The 19,655-nt window shown below is 35.4% G+C and overlaps 1 protein-coding gene across 3 annotated transcripts in view; it reads right to left on the bottom strand.

Annotated features, from left to right (window-relative positions):
- The window catches only part of UTRN (utrophin), a 573,765-nt gene that overhangs the window by 46,613 nt on the left and 507,497 nt on the right, over positions 1 to 19,655 (bottom strand). For all 3 annotated transcript variants that reach the window (XM_030809793.1, XM_030809794.1, XM_030809795.1), the window contains 4 exons: positions 17,144 to 17,229; positions 12,435 to 12,592; positions 8,424 to 8,590; positions 3,222 to 3,333 (listed from right to left, as the gene is read on the bottom strand). In XM_030809793.1, coding sequence (XP_030665653.1) covers positions 3,222 to 3,333; positions 8,424 to 8,590; positions 12,435 to 12,592; positions 17,144 to 17,229 — 523 coding nt within the window. The remainder of the gene's footprint in view (positions 1 to 3,221; positions 3,334 to 8,423; positions 8,591 to 12,434; positions 12,593 to 17,143; positions 17,230 to 19,655) is intronic.

Below are 19,655 nucleotides of genomic sequence, written 5' to 3'. Positions count from 1 at the left end.
GCTGTTGATAAGATCACTACAAAGCCTCAGAAATGGGCAAAGGATGTCTTGAAAAATGAAGCTATCCTTGTATAATGCAGGATAAGCTGCAATCTTGGAAATGATAACAGTGACTTTTGAAAGACTATGCAACAAGAACAGTTTTGGGTAACTTACAGATTTCATTTAAAATTGGTAGTTGGAGACTGGAATTCATATGTGTATCAGTGATTCTTAAGTATGCACCCACTGGATGACAACTGTTGAAGATATGTGGGTTTCAAATTGTTTAGGTATTTTGTAAAGCCATTAAGAATTATTATATGTTTAAGACCAAGAAAAATAGTAATTTTATATATCTTTACTATAACAACATATATTTACTTTATGATATTTTGATAATAGCATTTTATAATCAGCTTTCTAAATTTCTATAATAGCTATTCATGTAAATATTACTATGATATTTTTCCCCAATCCAAATTCCTGACAATGATCCCCAGGGTTCTATACAATCTGATAGTTGCCTTTCTTTTTAATTCCATCTCCTACTATTGTCTCTCTTTTGTCAAATTCGTCCTGGTTTCTTTCTGTTCCCTGGTTACACCCACCTCTTTCCCAACCTCAGGGTGGGCTTCAAAGATATTGGACCTATGCAGTTGCACAGGGCCCTACAATCAGAAGGGCCTTGAACTTGATTTACCCCTCTGATGTTGCCACCTTGGAAGTCTTAATAATTGTTAAACAAGGGGCCCCCCAGTTTCATTTTGCACTGGGCACTTCCAGTTGTGTAACCAGTGCTCCTTTCCATGCATCCCTTGGGGAACAGGCTCCACTTTCTGTAGCCCAATCACGCTAACCTTTTTTCCATCTCAGACCACTGTATGTTTTGTTTCTTCTTTCTGAAACATGCTTCTACTAGTTCTTTACAAGGCTGAATCTTTCTGAAACTTTGGTCTCAACTCAAATGTCAATTCAGGCAAAGCTGACTGATTTCTTTATCTAAAGTGTTTCTTCTAATCATTCTATCTCATTATCCATTCATTTCCTTAAACGCACTTACTGCAATGTATAATAACCCAATTTATTTGTTTCCTTGTTCATTCTCACACATTCTTCCTCCTAAAGGGAGAGTAGCAGGAAGTCCACAATCTTATCTTTCTGGGTATACTCTGGTACACTATCAGAGCTGAAATTACTGACAAGGATTCTCTCCTTCACCAAATTTGTGTTGGCTCCTGTAAGCTCTGTTGTCTACTGAAGCCTTGGCCTATAAAAGCTGCAAATTTTCAGCACAGATCATTTTGTCCATCCCCTTCCACCCACTTCTCCATTAAAAGACTTAAACAAACATGAACATAATTTATAATAGTTCAAGGCCACATCCCTAGGATGACCCTTAAAAAAGGGATTATTAAGGCATCTGCCCCCTTAAAGCGTCTGCCTGAAAAACAAACTCCAGGCTGCCAAAAGAATTTACTGTTTGCTCTAGCCAACACCTGAAGACAGGTCCCTGCTCACTCTTTCTTAGGGCATTTACTGAAAAGGGCTTAAAATGGGGAATCCTTCCTCTGTCCCTTTGAGATGTGGATGTATCTCCAACAACTCAGGAGTGTCTTTCTCAAGGATCTGAAAGCCATTTCTTTGAAATGTAATCATCAGGAAGGATAGGACCCCTGTCTCCCAGTCTCTCTGGAATGGTAGAATCCTAACTCTGACAATTGCCAGCTCACAGACACAGCTGGTCTGATGGAACTGATGCTGACCAATGCTTTGTCATTTTTCACTTCCTTGCCTCTGCTCAAGTCCCTCTTTTGTTTCCCCAGTCTATTCCCTCCTGAAAACACCCAGTCACCTCTGTACAAACAGAAGTATATGTGCACAATCAGTATATTATTGATTAAAATCTGTCCTTACCACTTTAACTAGTGTCTGGTTTTGTTTATCTTTGACAAGAGGGCCTGACACCTGCAAAATTTCAATATTAATTTGTTGAGTGAATAAATAAGTTAATAATAGTAATAAATGATGTCTCACAAATTTTCTTGGGGAGATTTCTTTTTCCTGGTTAAAGCTACTATGTGATATGGGCATTTCCTCCATTATAATTCAGCAATATTTTCTAGAGATTTCCTCTCCATACACAGGGCACTTATTTATTTGAGATAAGATACCTATGAGTGTGAGATTTATATGTGTATATTTTATAAGTATTGTAGCCTTTCTGTCAATTTATGATCCAAAAAAGTAACTCAATTCCCTAAACCAAAGAAAATAGACAGCTTGATGAATACATTTGGGCATTATTTGGAAGGAAGTAAAAGAATAGCCATTAATAGAACATGAGGATAACTTCAGGAAAAAATAGCTGTAAATCAAAGGAACAAGAACTTATGTCCAATACTGGTGGGGCTATAGTAAAATTGAAACTTTATCAAAGTGTGATAATAACGTAAATTGGGATAAACCTATTTTGAAAAAAACCTTGACATCAAGTATTTTGACCATAAAAAATACTCATATTCATTGACTCAAACAACCTACTTATAGGCTTTATTCTATTGCAATGTAATTTACATAATATCTGGAATGAGCTACCTTCACAAAGATCCTTGTAAGAGTGTTATTTATAACATCAGAAAATTGAAAATAAACTAAAGGTCCAAATTTCAGGGAATGGTTAGGTAAACTGTAGTAATTCACTCAATTAAAAATTTTGTGACTAAAAAAATTATACTGTGTGACAAAATGGAATGTCGAGTGAAAAATATCAGGAACAAAGATACATAAATATAAATATAAATAGAATCTTAAAACCAGAGATATGGAAAAATTAGAAGGTAGTTTATTCAGGAGCTAGAGTTAGGAACTATATTTTTAATATCTCCATTTTCTGTATTTTTGCTAATATGAATATGGTATTTAACTATGAAAGCATAAATATGTCTAAAAGAAACATGATTTTTCATTACATAGTATCATTTTCAATGTAGGTCAGTATCAGCTCTTAAAAGAATTTGCTACCAAAAAAGTTTAAAATCAAAACACAGATGTTAAAAAAAAGTTAATAGATTTTTTACACTAATTAATTCAACATAAGTGAGTTTACTTAAAAGAAAACAAAAAAATCTTCAAAGTGATATTTTTTCAAAAAAGATTAAGTCTAAATAAACAATAAAATTTTAGATACTAGTTAATTCAATGGCAATGTATTAAAAACAAAACAGTGGGTTAGTACTCACAGGTATACAATATTCCACCATTGGGTAATGTAATTTGTGACCTTTTGCTGTTCGACCCGAAAAGAAACAACTCTGGCAGACATCGTAGTTAAAATGCTTAAGGCTTCTATACCTAGAAAAAAGAAAAGAAATGTATTGGCTTGCATCACTATTATTTGGTCTAAATTTGTGGTAAGAAATTTCATTCATCCAAATTACCAAAAAAAAAAATAAAATAAAATTTTGGAGCTCAAGTCTCTGAAATATGCTTCTATCTGTTTATATATGAGAGGGAGACAAATATACATGTCAGGAGATTTCCTTTAATGCTTGAATATGAATGGAAAATGATAAACAAGAAAAGAATTATATCTATTAAGTTGAAACATCAAATTTTAAAATATCAATTATACCATCAATAAGAAACGAATTTTAAAATTCCCTCACAAAGATACAGTTTTTAACAATGAGCACTTTTATATTTGGTTTAAATTAGTCACTAGAAAAAAAAGAAATCAAGAAATACTGTGTAACAAAGGAAAAACTAGATAAAGCCTTGATCACAATGCATCCTTGAATGGAAATGGTGTTTTAAAATCTCTGGCATAAGAATGACACTGCACATTGACTTCTACTTGCAGAATCTTATTTACAAAAGCAAAACCTTAGATGATAAGTTTCTATGGGTCTGAGTGGAAAACATCTTGTCCGAAATCTATTCTGTCAGCATTGCTGGTAGAACTAAGAACATAAATTATACCCACATCTACAGAAAAAAATTAAATGATAGAACGAACAGAATGAAAATGGAAGCAAAATTTAAAGGTTGTGTGGCTGTAAACTACTAAGTGCTGAGTAGCTTCTAAAATGACCTGAAAAATCACTTGCAAATCAATCTTAAGGAAATCATTCTGCATATACTACAGCCAGCTTACTTTTGCCAAGGAGGCTATTGGTTTGAAACAAACACATACATCTCTTAGCCTATCAGCATGGCTTGACAGGTATGATTGACATCTTCTTTCTAAATGAAATTTTGTTTTCTGCTGAATACTCCCTTGGCAGATAGCCATTCTCTCTTTTTCATTGGTAACATACCCTTGTACTGTTAGCACATTTTAGCAATGAGCCTTGAGAAAATTACTGTTTCTTAGCCTCTCTTGCTGATGTTGGTGACCAGTGTAATACAAACCAAAGTTATTGGGTAGGGGTTCTAATTGGAATTTCAAGGGACTGACTCAGCTGGGAAGAGGCATGCTACCTCTTCCTCCCCACTGGAAAATGGATCTGACATCCAGAAGAGTCACTTTGTTAGCATGAAGTGACTTTGAAGATGGAAGCCACATGTTAGGGATGACAGTGCATGAAAACAGAGCTAAGGGACGAGGTGGTCACAGAGAACAGTCTTGGATTACCTACCTTCACTTTGTTTACAAGAAAGAAAACTAAAGCTCTAATTTATTTATGCAACCACTATTAAGGAATTGTATATGATTCTAACTGAAACAATTCCCAGCTTACAAAACATTCTGTAAATCTAAGATTTCATTAACATTTTATTTGGAAGTAATTAGTGAAAAACTCTAGCAGTATTTATAAAAGTTCTGGGAAAATGAAAAATATATATATATATATCTTGGGTAGAAGCTTGATAGAAAGACAGTCTGAATGAAGTTAAGATTATTCTATAATAGACATATTCCTCTATCTTTATTTCTGTACTTGCCTTTCCATTCATTCTCTGAAGCCACAGAGAAAGATGCATCTCTTTACAACTAAGCTAATCAGACCTATTCCAACTGGACCCCATTTTACTATTGGAATTGTTCTTATATTCATTCCCTTCATGCGTAATCTTTGTGCAATAATTAAGTCACCATTAGCTTGAAGAAACCTTTGCTTGCTCAGTCTTGTGCCTAAACCAGGTATCAAGTCTGGACATATTTCTCTTTCGTTCCAAAGACAAATTTTAGATGTACTATATTCTCAATGTAGAAAACAGGAAAAATATAAATGCAAGTAAAAGTAAGACAATATATCACTTACCATCTTCCAATTTTCAATATCCTGACATATTTTAAGTTATAGCTAGATTTCTTAAACAAGTTGTTTGCACATATTAGCCTATATATTCTCCTGAGCCATCTTTACAATGACACGGATAGAATCCTCTCTAAGATTCCCAATGACTTCTCTTGATTCAAAGAATCTTTCTGATGCACTTAACACCTCTACCATCTTGCTAAAGCCTTCTCTTTGACTTCCACAACACTATGCTTCTTTATTTCTCTGAAGAATCCTGTTTTCTCCCTTATTATACCTCCCTCTAATCTTGCCTTTTACTGAGCAACACCAGGTTTTTCTGGCATTTCCACTTCATGGAAATGCTCAACAACACACTCATAGGTTTAGCTACTATCATACTAATGATGTTATTGGTAGTAACAAAAACAGCCAACATTTACTGAATGCCTACTCTGTTTGTGATAAGAACTGCCCTAGACACTTTCATGTATTAACTATTCCTATGAGGAAACACTCATAGAATTTAAAGTTGAAGAAACTCAGGTTCAAGCAGGCTAAGTATCTTATTCAAAGTCTCAGCACCAAACAATAGATCCAGGATTGAAATCCAAGTAGCCTGAGTCCAGAGCTACTTCTCAATACACTATCTCCTGAATATCTTCCCATAACCTTAATCTCTGACCTGCTGGTCAACTTCACATCTCTATCATAGAGACATCTACAGGTCAGTTTGATAGTACTAGCAGAAACTTAAACCCTTGAAATTTAACACTTCAGGTTGTTCACCCTTTATAATTGCTCTTTCATATTTTTCTTATTAAATATTTCAAGTTAATTCAAAAATAGGGAGAATATAATAAACATCCATGTACCCACAACTCAGTTAAATCTTAATATTCTGCAAAGTTGCTTCAGGTCATTTTTAATTTAAGAAATGAAACTTTAAAGGTCATTCAAATATGTAATGTTTTTAGAGTATTTTGTCCTCTCCTTCAGTCTCTACATCCATCAGAAGCTGAGAAATATGGTCCCTCATGGCATCTCTAGGTTATACCAATGGCCATATATGGCAGATTTTATATATATATCTATATATGGCAGTCTCTTCCCAAGTCAATTAATCTGGATATTTCCTGTGGCTTCACATTACAGTTTATATCCAGAGTAATATTTTTGGTCTAATAATTAGGGCCTTAAATCAATTGCTCGTTTCAATACCATCTAATTACTTCTTAATATTAAATCTCTCCTCTCCTAAAAATCTAATCTGCTTTTTAAAACCATCTTGATTAAGAACACAAACTGGAGAAACAAAGAGTTCTGGATTTGAATCCTAACTTTGTCTCTGCACAATCGGCTGCCTGGCCTTGGGCAAGTTGACTAATCTTGAAGTCTTAGTTCCTTTATGTGTAAAGTAGAGGTAATACTCCCAATCTTACAGAGTTGTTATGAAAAGTGACTAAAATAACAAATATAACACCTCTTGGCACACTGTCTGACATAAACAATAAATAGCAGTGATTATTAGCTTTGATGACTACATCTCTCATTTGAATTATCTTCCCAGTAGTAGACTGACCTTGCCACATTCCAGCTATTCCCTCTCCTGTACATCTATGTCTACCAGATACTCCAAATGTAGCCATTCCAAGAACCCTGCTGCATTTAAACTGTGACTTTACCATTTTTCTTCTTCCAACATTTGTGCTTTGACTTCCACTGGAAGTCATCTATTACCCTCGCTGTCTGCCAGGCTAATGCTCATTCTACTTCACACTACCTACCTGTCTTTTCATCCTCTTAGAATGCATAGCAGCAAGGCCCTCTGACCTCACAATACTTTAGTCTTCCCAACTACACCATAATGCATGAGAGTAGAGAACTTTTGAATTTCCATTTCTTATGTTAGCCATCCACAGAGAATGCAACGATATGCTTTATACAAACTATTATGCTGATAAAGTCAGTCAAATGAAAGCAATTCTGTTTAATTCAAGATACTAATACTGATACAACATACAACAACAACCAATCCCAGCCCTCCTGATTTGACTGTCCCTCAGAGAATCACCATATTGGTACTTCGTCTTCTGGTACGAATAAAAGATACACATAGGGCCAGGTATGGTGGCTCACGCCTATAATCCCAGCACTTTGGGAGGCCAAGGAGGACAGATCACATGGTCGGGAGTTTGAGACCAGCCTGGCCAACATAGTGGAACCCAGTCCCTACTAAAAATACAAAAATCAGCCAGGTGTGGTGGCATGCACCTGTAGTCCCAGCTACTCGGGAGGCTGAGGCAGGGGAATAGCATGAACTTGGGAGGCAGAGGTTGAAGTGAGCCAAGATCATGCCACTGCACACCAGCTTGGGTGACAGAGTGAGACTTGGTCTCAAAAAAGCAAAAAAAAAACAAAAAACAAAACAAAACAAAAAAGTTAAAAAAAGATACACATAAAATCTTGAATTTCCCTACTGAGTAGGCTTATGTTGTTTCATAATAGATTTCCAAATTAAACTGGGGCTATTTTCCAGATTTCCCCCAGATGAGAAATATAATATATTCAAGAGTCAAATGTATACCTATGTTAAGAGGAGTGGATCAGGATGTCCAAAAATCTCCACCTTAGGACAAACCATAGACTCTGCACTGTCGGCTTTGGGGTCACAAACTGAAGAGTCTGACACACTGATTACATTAAAGTATGGCATTTAGCAGTGCTTCTCACGGGAAGAAGTCAGGTTAATGGACTTCACATCAAACTTGGCAGAAATGACACGAAGTAATTTGATTACTTCTCAGCTGGTAATTAAACATTGCTTCCTGCTTACTAAGTTTGACCCCAAGACCTCAGAATATTTACCAAATTCCATCAGGGTTATATATTTATAATCAGCCATAGAATTTTCATGCATGAATCATTTCTGTGACCTAAATAAACAGACATTCATGAAAATCTCTGGTTCTGATCCAAGTAGTGTAAATGACAATAATAATAGCAACAATAATAAAATATGCTTTATGTAGTAGTTATAAAAAGAAATGCTACTTTTAGATAGATGAGACATATTGAACATACCATTTATTTAGAAGGCAAACCTCCAAATGGGAATGAATGGGAATGGAGGATGGACGTACCACTGAGATTACACAAAGGGAACAGAAAATAGCCTCCTCCAGCACTGACACGCCTTACCTGAACCCCACAATTGGACATTCTTTACAGATGTTGCATTTGGCCTGATGTTTTGCAGTCTCCGCTGCTGCCACTCGATGTAAAACTGGCAGCCAAACCATGGACTGTGGTTCCAAACGCATCCAATCTATAAACTCTTTCACACTTATTTCTGGTTTATTGTTATTCTGGTGAAAAAAGAAATATATTAAAAGTGAAGAAATGCCTTCATTTAAACTGTAGCAAGTGTTGCTTCATAATCTTCTGAAAATTTGTGCAGAAGAGGAAACTATATAACTCTTTCCATGTCAGTTAAGTCACAATGCTTTAAGGTTCTTCAAGTCAAGAAAATTCTAGAACTTATGACTAGAAAAAGCAGAAATTGTCACATAGGAAGAAGTAAAAAAATACCAAGACTTCAATATACTCAGATTTTGAAAGAAACAAAAGCAAAAACCAAAACCACCCAATTTAAAGTCATCTTTTTACATAAATAATTCTGTAAAACTCATTTGGCCGGGTGTGGTGGCTCAAGCCTGTAATCTTAGCACTTTGGGAGGCTGAGGCAGGCAGATTGCCTGAGCTCAGGAGTTTGAGACCAGCCTAGGCAACACGGTGAAACCTCGTCTCTACTAAAACACACACACACACACACACACACACAATTAGCTGGGCCTGGTGGCATGCACCTGTAGTCCCAGCTACTCGGGAGGCTGAGGCAGGAGAATTGCTTGAATCCGGGAGGCGGAGGTTGCAGTGAGCCGAGATCATGCCACTGCACTCCAGCCTGGGCAACAGAGCAAGACTCTATCTCAAAAAAAAAAAAAAAAAATTTCATCTCAGACAGTAAAAACTTGTGAAAGACTCACCGATAATTTTACAAACTTGAAGGCCATTATAAATGCTAAATAAAAGCTGTCATTTTTGTGTGTCCTGCTCTAGTCCCATTATATCATCACACGGGAAGCATATTGCTATGGATGTACTTTGCAGGATTTTCAAATTTATCAGGATAAATTACATAAAACTCCCCAATCCCTCTTCAATTCCCAATACTAAGTAATTTTCCTATGTGCAAAGCTAAATTTCTACCAATTTTATCGTCCTGTTGCTGTTGAGGTCATTCTGTGAAACTACATGTATGACTATAAATCATATTTAGAATTTGCATTTGATATTTTTTGTATTTCTAAAATAAGAAAAAGGGCCATTATAAAATGTAATAACCCATGACATCAATTCTCCTCAAAGACACGGTGTGAGCCTTTTTTTTCCCTAGCAATGATAAATCACTGGATATGCTTTGCCAAAATATCTGTAGACTTGTACTTTATGCATATGTATAACATCAGTAGTAACATTTCTAAAATGTCTTTATATGCAGTAAACATTAAAAAGAAACTAAAGTGCTTTCTCAGTTTAAAATTAGTAACTTAGATCAGTATAAAACTTTGTACATCTTTCTTTTGCATGCATAGTCTCAAAGAAAAAAACTGACAGTTTAATAACATCATTAATGTATATATATTTTTAAAATCTTGTCTTAAAAAGAACTCAGGACATTTTAATTCAGTTATTTAGCAGATATTTATTAAAGTAGTTATGATGTTCAAGGCACAGGAAATGTAATAATCTGAATGTTATTGCCCCCCCAAAACTCATATGTTAAAAACCTAACCACTTAGGAGATGGTACGAGAAGGTAGAGCCTTCAGGAAATGATTAGGTCATGAGGGTGGAGCCCTCTTGAATGAGGTTAGTGCCCTCATAAAAGAGGCCCAGGATCTTAGAAATAATGCCACACATCTACAACCATCTGATCTTTGACAAACCTGACAAAAACACTCAATGGAGAAAGAATTCCCTATTTAATAAATAGTGTTGGGAAAACTGGCTAGCCATATGCAGAAAACTGAAACTCAACCCCTTCCTTACATCTTATACAAAAATTAACTCAAGATGGATTAAAGACTTAAATGTAAGACCTAACACCATAAAAACCCTAGATGAAAACCTAGGCAATACCATTCAGGACATAGGCATGGGCAAAGACTTCGTGACTAAAACACCAAAAGCAATGGCAACAAAAGGCAAAATTGACAAATGGGATCTAATTAAACTAAAGAGCTTCTGCACAGCAAAAAAAAAAACAAACAAAAACAGAACAACAAAAAAAACACCTATCATCAGAGTGAACGGGAAACCTACAAAATGGGAGAAAATTTTTGCAATCTATCCATCTGACAAAGGGCTAATATCCAGAATCTACAAAGAACATAAACAAATTTACAAGAAAAAAATAAACAACCCCATCAAAAAGTGGGCAAAGGATATGAACAGACACTTCTCAAAAGAAGACATTTATGCAGCCAACAAACATAGAAAAAAAGCTCATCATCAGTGGTCATTAGAGAAATGCAAATCAAAACCACAATGAGATACCATCTCACACCATTTAGAATGACGATCATTAAAAAGTCAGGAAACAACAGATGCTGGAGAGGATGTGGAGAAAGAGGAACACTTTTACACTGTTGGTGGGAGTGTAAATTAGTTCAGCCATTGTGGAAGACAGTGTGGTAATTCCTCAAGGATATAGAACCAGAAATACCATTTGACCCAGAAATCCCATTACTAGGTATATACCCAAAGGATTATAAATCATTCTACTATAAAGACACATGCACACGTATGTTTACTGCGGCACTATTCACAATAGCAAAGAGTTGGAACCAACCCAAATGTCCATCAATGATACACTGGATAAACAAAATGTGGCACATATACACCATGGAATACTATGTAGCCATAAAAAAAGGATGAGTTCATGTCCTTTGCAGGGAAATGGATGAAGCTGGAAACGATCATTCTCAACAAACTAACACAAGAATAGAAAACCAAACACCACATGTTCTCACTCGTAAGTGGGAGTTGAACAATGAGAACACATGGACACAGGGAGGGGAACATCACACACTGGGGCCTGTCAGTGGTTGGGGGACTAGGGGAGGAATAGCATTAAGGGAAATACCTAATGTAGATGACGGGTTGATGGGTGCAGCAAACCACCATGGCACGTGTATATCTATGTGACAAACCTGCACGTTCTGCACATGTACCCTAGAACTTAAAGTATAAAACAAACAAACAAAAAAGGAGGCCCAAGAGAGATCATTCACTTCTTCCATCACATGAGGAAACAGCAGGAAAGGTTGCAATGAACCAGAAGGTGGGCCCTCAGCAGATACTGAATCTGCTAGCACCTTGATCATGGACAGCCTCCAGAACTGTAGAAAATAAATTTCTGTTGTTTAAAAGCCACCCAGTTTATGGTATTTTGTTATAGCAGCCTGAACGAACTAAGAGAGGATATAACAGTAAAATGATAGCCACAGTCCTTGTCTTCATGGAGCTTAGGTTCCTAGAGAAGAAACAAATACTGAGCCATGAATTATATAATTCAGTGTGTAATTATAATTGTACTGAGTATGAGAAGGAAGAGGTGGATGATATTAGGTGAATATAATAGGAAAATATGGCATTATCTGAAGAGGTCAGAGAAAGATTTTCAGAGGATGTGAGAGTTAAAGCTAAAATCTAAAGATCAAATAAGGATTAGGTATGAGAAGGGAGTTAGTGGGCAATGGGGAAGGAAGAACGTCTAAACAGCAGACACAGGTCCAAAGGCACTGCTGAGGCAGCAATCAAGGAAAATACAACAGTGCAGTTGGAAAGCGGAGAGCAAGGAGAGGAATGATAGGAGAGCAGGCCAGGAAAAGGGCAGGACAAACAGCAATCTAATGGCACAGGTTAAAGATTGTAGATTTTATCAAAGAAAAACAGCAAGTCTCTTTGCAAGGGTTGCTAGTTTTTGAAGCAAATGAGCCTTAGGAAATAAAATACACCACTTGTTGGAAGGTACCCAAAGTCTTCCAGTATTTGGCTCTAGCCCGAGTTCCCTATTCCATGTCTCAGAACATCCTCAAAACCCTTCCCCAACACATCCTACACACCAGTGATCCTTCATGCTTACCTGTTGGAAGCAGCTGCGAACACTTGGCTCAATATTACTGCCTCCAAAAGCTGCTACTTCACCTAGCTGCCGGGGGATCTGGATGGCATCATGAAGTAACAGGCCCAGCTGCCTCTGGTCACACATTTCTGTTGGCCCTGCCACTTCCTTAAAGAGATCTGCAAAGAGAGGCAAGAGGTTAACTTTCATCTGCCTACAGTGTTCTTTTACTTAAAATAAATCTTTGGTAATGAGGACTGAACCATGCAGATTAAAAAAATTTCAAAAGGACATGAATCTGATTAGTTGTCTCCTGAATTCCGATGACTTTAGTATTCTGATCTTAATATTCTGCATTACATATGATATTAGATTATTTTAAGAAGCATGTAGTTAACCCGTTCCTGCAAGAATGGGTTACATACACATATAAACATAAATCATGCATATATAAATCAATAAACACAAATTTCCTTTTTAAAATGATACAATAAACTCATATGAATTAATTTTATGATCTTCATAAGAACTTCCCTTCTTATTAAGAAAGAATGAGCCAAAACAAAGCTTCCTTCATGACTTGTCAAAGGAATAGGTGTAGTTAGGTGCTGTGGTGCATGCCAGTAATCTCATCTACCGGAGAGGCTAAGGCAGGAGGATCACTTGAGCCAGGAGTTTGAGACCAATTTGGGCAACATAGCAAGACCCCAACTCAAAAAAACTAAAAAACACAAAGGAATAAACATACCTTAAATAACAAACCTTTACATTTTAACAGATTTATCAACTTTTTGTGTTCACTCCTAAATTCAATATTCTACTAAATGTATATATATTATAACTTATTTTAAAGACTTTTGTACTCACATCTATTTTATGTAAGAAACACTAAAAAGTACAAGAAGGTGTGCTTTTTCTCCTGTGGACCAGTCTCCCATTCCTTATTAGCTATAACCACTATTTTTGTTTTACTTCATGTAATGAAATACATTTAATCAAATTTAAAAATTCATGCATATTTTCATACAGTTTTTAGGATTTTCCATTCATTAAAAAACTGATTTGTTTTATAATTTTCTTAATTCAGTAAAATTAAAACTCTTCTATTTTGTCCACTCTTGGTTTACCTTTTATTCACCATATACAATACTTTGAAGATCAAAATTATTATATTATTTTCAACAATAAAGCTAATAACCTAAGATAATTTACTTTTGGAATAGGAAGAAATTTCAAATACAAACAATCCACTTCATTATATAAATTAATACTTTTTGGAAATAAATTTTCAAGTTCTAAAAATTCAAAAGCACTTAAAATCTAAATGCTCTTCATGTGACATTTTCCAAGAATAGAAGAAAGTGGAGTAAATATTTATTGGATTCTAAAAATATTTTCAAACAGTACCTGATATCAGATCAAAATGCATCATTTTCTCTCTCTCTCTCTTTTTTTGAGATGGGGTGTCGCTCTTGTTGCCCAGGCTGTAGTGCAATGGCATGATCTTGGCTCACTGCAACCTCCACCTACTGGGTTCAAGCAATTCTCCTGCCTCAGCCTCCTGAGCAGCTGGGATTACCGGCATGCACCACCACACCTGGCTAATTTTGTATTTTTAGTAGAGACGGGGTTTCTCCATGTTGGTCAGGCTAGTCTTGAACTCCCGATCACAGTTGATCTGCCCCACATTGGCCTCCCAAAGTGCTGGGGATTACAGGCGTGAGCCACCGTGCCTGGTCCATTCTCTATTTTTATAAGGAATATAATGCTAGATCTAACACTGTCAATGGTGAAATTTCAAACTGAACCAAGCTCAGTGATATTGACACAGTAACTATAATGAAGTATGGCTTTAATTATAAGCATACATAGGGAAAGCAAATTCAATGAAGATAAATTTGATTTTTATTATAATTTTTTCACTTAGATTTGGTTAGAGCTCTACTTATTTCTTTCCATTAAAAAAATTAGACTATCATAGACAAAAATATTTATCCAGCAGTCTTAGTATGATGTTTATTTTAAACCAGTCCCTGGGAAGAGGTCTGTTAAGTAAATAAAAGTTGATGCATATGTATAATAATCTTTGCAGAAAAGTGCACATTTTCAGCAAGATCAACTATGCCCAACTTTCCTCTTTTGAGGCATATGGCTATACCACTATGTCACTATTAAGGTAAAACTACTCACAAAACATAAGGACAAAAGTGTCCTTAGACATTTTGACATATTTCTATAAACCCTTATAAAAGTTCCTACAAAAATTCACATTCTCAACATTATAGTCAGATATAAAAAGCAGTGTCAGGGTAAAGGGGCGGGTAATAAGAAAGTCATAATCTAAAAACTCAAATTCTAATAAATCAGCACAGAAGAGATACTAATGATAATTTACAAGGATGGTTTGAAAATGTGTACTTTTTTTTTTTTTTAAGGTCTCGCTTTGCCATCCAGGCTGGAAGTGTGGTGGTCCGACCATGGCTCACTGCAGCCTCCGATTCCTGGGGCTCAAGTGATCCTCCCACCTTAGCCTCCCAAGTAGCTAGGACTACAGGGATGAGCCACTGTGCCTGGTCTGTAAATGTGTTTTTGATGAGGCAAAGAAGCTAGCCAGCTATAAGCATAAAGGCCAGGGCACTGTTAGAACCTAAAAAAAGAATATTCTTAGGAAAGGACCAAGAGAAGAAGGTGTTATGGGGTGAAGACACTGACACTGGGCATTGTATTAATAAAATCAATGTTCAGACAGACACCAATGATCCTGAATGGTGGCCCTGCCATTGCATTTGAAGAGCAAATTGTCTTGAATATTAATTCTAATAAAGGAAACAATAATGATATCACGGGGAAATAAAAACTGGAATCAGAGTGGTGAATGTCCTCGAAGTAAAAAGCAAAACAAAACCCCAGGACATTCCAAAGTCTGGATATCCCAGTAAAGATTTAGATTAAAGATTAAAACCCAAGAGATTTCTTATTTAATTAGTCCTAAAATGGCATACTTCCTGGATTCAATTAAATATCAGAAATTTTACTGTACAGCCTTCTGCTTCCCCTGCCAAAATCTGAAAGTTAATGTTGAATTATCCACAATGCAAGCTTTGAGGCTGAATTTGCAAATATTTCAGAGTAAGCTCCACACTGTAACTGTTACTTTCAGAGAACCCAAATTGTTTCAGAAGCACAAGAAACCCCAAATCAGAGATGATAAAAAATCCATTTCTAATTTTGTAACATTGATGTTTTCATTAACATTTTCCTTTCCTGATCATTATAAAAAGATAACGTTTTCAGCTTTTGAAATTATATCTTTTCATGATTATGATTCTGAAAACCACTTAAATTCTGGATAAAGTGCCACAAAGCAAAAGCCTTGGGCAAATCGTTCTTCTGCATGGCTAACTAGGCTCTCACTCCGTCATAGCACCCTATCTCCTAATCCTACAATCAGCTTTTCATTTTATAAAAATCCACATTTCTTTTCACTGACATTCTTGTCAAACTATGTAGGAAAAACAAGCCATCATGGTCTAGACCTGAAATTCAAAATCCAATAACCTCACAGAAATCCCAGAAAATAAAACCTTTTAAAATGTATGCATGTTGACATAAGACACAAAACTCAACTAAGTTTACAGGGTCTATAATCAAAATATCCTATTGTTTTTTAGTATCTCTCCATTCACGGAATATCCCTAAACCTCTCCCACAAATGTATGGATTTCTCTGTAAAGAATCATCTGGGAATATGCATGGTGGGATCAAATTCACATTTTATGGACAAAAATAAATCAAAAGATATGTGATAGTAGTTAAGGGTTTGGGGACTCAGTGGCAATTGCTACCATTTATTCAACGACTGCTATTTCTAGGTACCTTAAACATTACTCCTAATTCTTCTCCAAGCAGGAATTATTAGCTTCATTTTTTCAGTTGAAGAAAATTTGCTAAATTTCAGCTTCTTGAACTGTAAAACGGGAATACTATTACCTTTTAGTTGGCAATATTCAATGAAATCACATAACCTGCCCAAAGACACTCAGCTACTATGTGGTAGAGATTTGAAGACAGGTCTCCTTGGCTCCTGAACACAAGACTTTGCCAAAGCCAATATACCTTTCATTAACTGACAGGTAAAGGAACACTGTTGATTTATTTGGTAAATCCAAATACAATAAAAATTTAAAAATCATGTTTTATTTTGTCACAACTATAAAACATATTTATTTAGGATTATCGTCTATGTGCGTAAAGGTTCTAGTTCATCTTTTTATTTTAAGCATTGGAAGTATAAAGAAATAAAAAAAAATTTGGGCTTTGGAGTCAGAAAAACTTAGTATCTAATTCTAGCCCCATCCCTTATCAGCTCTGCAGTCTTAGACTAGATTCTTAACCTATCTCAGCATTAATTTTCTCAGCCAGAAAATGGAAATCTCAAATGCCTACATTATGGAGGGATTATTCTAAGAATTAAATGAAATATAGTTTGTAGTTGGGTCTCCCTCCATCCTGGCACCTCACCTCTTACTTACAATCAGCTTTCCATTTCACACAAAGCCCCAAGTCTTTGCATTGCCACCCTTTGTCTAACTTGGTATCGGCACAGTAAGGGTTAAAAAAAGAGAAAGAACTATTACTACTAACAAATTATATAATGTAAGTTTCCAATAAATTGTTATAATCATTATTATTACTAAAAACACTGTTGGTATAAGAAAGGTCTTACATACATCTGTATTTTTCTTCCAAGAGACCTTTGGAGAGAGACATTAATCCAATCTTCAGACTCTGCACTCTAATTTTTCCAGTTCGACCCCTAAAATTATAAGAATGTTAATGTGTTAGATGCATTTAAAACCATCTAGAGCATGTTGTTTCTGAATATCTATTTTCTTGGGGGTAAACCATCAAAAATAATTGTATCTTAAAGATGCAACTTTTCTTTAACTTTTAACAATTAATATTAAACCTATACTATAATTTCACGACATATATTAACAGAGTGTTTGGCCAAGTCTAGAAGAATACACAGCTTGAAGTCACTTTGCACACAACACATGAACTAAGAACGAATTAAAACAAAATGAAAATGATGATTATAAAGCTGAAAAGACTTCACCTTTAAAAATACTATGAATTGGCCGGGTGCAGTGGCTCACGCCTGTAATCCCAGCACTTTGGGAGGCTGAGGCAGGCGGATCACCTGAGGTCGGGAGTTTGAGACCAGCCTGACCAACATGGAGAAACCACGTCTCTACTAAAAATAAAAATACAAAATTAGCCAGGCGTGGTGGTGCATGACTGTAATCCCAGCTACTTGGGAGGCTGAGGCAGGAGAATCACTTGAACCTGCAAGGCAGAGGTTGCAGTGAGCCGAGATCATGCCATTGCACTCCAGCCTGGGTGTCAGAGTGAGACTCCATCTCAAAAAAACAAACAAACAAAAAAGACTATGAATTAAACCTATATGTTAATAATTATAGATGCAAGATTCAAAATAGCTAGAGCTACACACACTATATATGTGACTTCATACAGCAAGAAAAGTCTAGTGATATATCTAAAAACAAGAACACAGACTAGAAACTTAACTATATACTAAGAGCTTACAATTTGCTGAATACTAATTGGTAATTAAGCATTAATTAAGTATAAATATTGGTATTTAAGTATTCAGCAAATTATGAGCCCTTGGTATATAGTTAATTTTCTGTCAGTGCAGTTTTTATAAATTACTATTGCAATTTTAATAGTCAGTGATCTTAGACAGATGGGAAATCCCTATTTGGGGAAGTATCAAATTATAATTAAAACCAGAATATATTAATTAATCAACATTAGAACATAGTTTTACACAATGCTAAGGATAGATCATTTCCATTTCACTTATAAGTCAACCAGATGAAACATGTTTTTTTTATATTTAAAAGCACAGAGTTTTCTTAATTTCATTGCTTATCAAAGAATTACTGAGTAATCTACCAAATGTTAGTCACAGTAGTCCCAGTCCTAGGGATTGGAAGATAATTACAAAAATTAATAAGATATTATCCTTCCTATGGAATAACACATAGCCCAGAAAAAAAGCCTTTATTGTTATCTTTATTATTGCAGATTTAGGATCCGTTTTCATTTTAGGTTTTTATTGTCCATTTTCTTATATGTTTTTAATACACAAGTACAGCACACTTAAAACCTATAACTAAAAGCTTACATAAATATATTAATGTATAAAAGTTAACAATTTGGGCTATTTTAAAAAACATAAATATTTGTATCTTGTAACTTTAATTTTAAGCAGTCTTCTTGCCAAACTATGTTTAATCATTGATTCTATTGATATTTTTACTACTTATACTAATTGATATTCTTCCATTCTCAACTATATGTACTGAAGGAAGTTTCTGTATGCATATTATGACATATAAAATATGCAATAAATAAGAAAGGAAATCGTGCTTAGGGATTGGTGCAATGTATTTTCAAAGTACTCCCTCAATAGGCTAGAGTTTATAATTTATATTAAATCATATCTAATAAACTTACTGAACCCTTAGTATGTAGGTATATGACATTCAGAATTAACCTATGAAGTGATTAATACTTAATATTAAAATAAACATAGCCCTTCTAAGCAGAATTTCTAAATTAATATAATCATTTCTCACAATTACAGAAACACTAGTTTCACATTAACCCTACAGACAGCCATGCTACAAACTGTGTTTCTACTTTATATTTTTTAGAAGTTTCCTAATTATCACATGAAACAGACAATGTTTGCTTCCTTTCAAAAGCAGGAAATTTTTACTCTCTGGACCCAGTCAGACAACAGACTTGCAGAGGATAACAGAAGGCTTTGTGAATGGGCTGAGACAAGCACATGAATGTGGCTAAGGATAAAGTGATCCCTACAGGGAAAAATGGTCAAAATAATATGCATTAAAGCATGACTCCCACTCTACTGTCACAACACAAGAAAGGAATATCATCAGGAAGACAATTGACACTGTCAATCACCCATTCATCACACCATCACCAGTTACGAAGGCTTACTGTGATCCTGGCATTGCTCTGTGTACTGTTGGGACCAAGAGAAAAGCAGAAGACATGATTCCTACCCCGATGAACTCACACACTGGCTGAGAAAGGTAAGATAAGAATACAACTAGAAAACATATGGGACAATCCTTTATGTATGGAAATCAAAAATCAAGTACAAGATCATTGTGGCTGCCTATC

Source organism: Nomascus leucogenys, chromosome 3, assembly GCF_006542625.1.
Source record: "Nomascus leucogenys isolate Asia chromosome 3, Asia_NLE_v1, whole genome shotgun sequence".
In the NCBI taxonomy this organism is placed as follows: Eukaryota; Metazoa; Chordata; class Mammalia; order Primates; family Hylobatidae; genus Nomascus; species Nomascus leucogenys.
The sequence above is the reverse complement of the archived record's forward strand: the minus strand, read 5'-3'. Positions and strand labels throughout refer to the sequence as shown.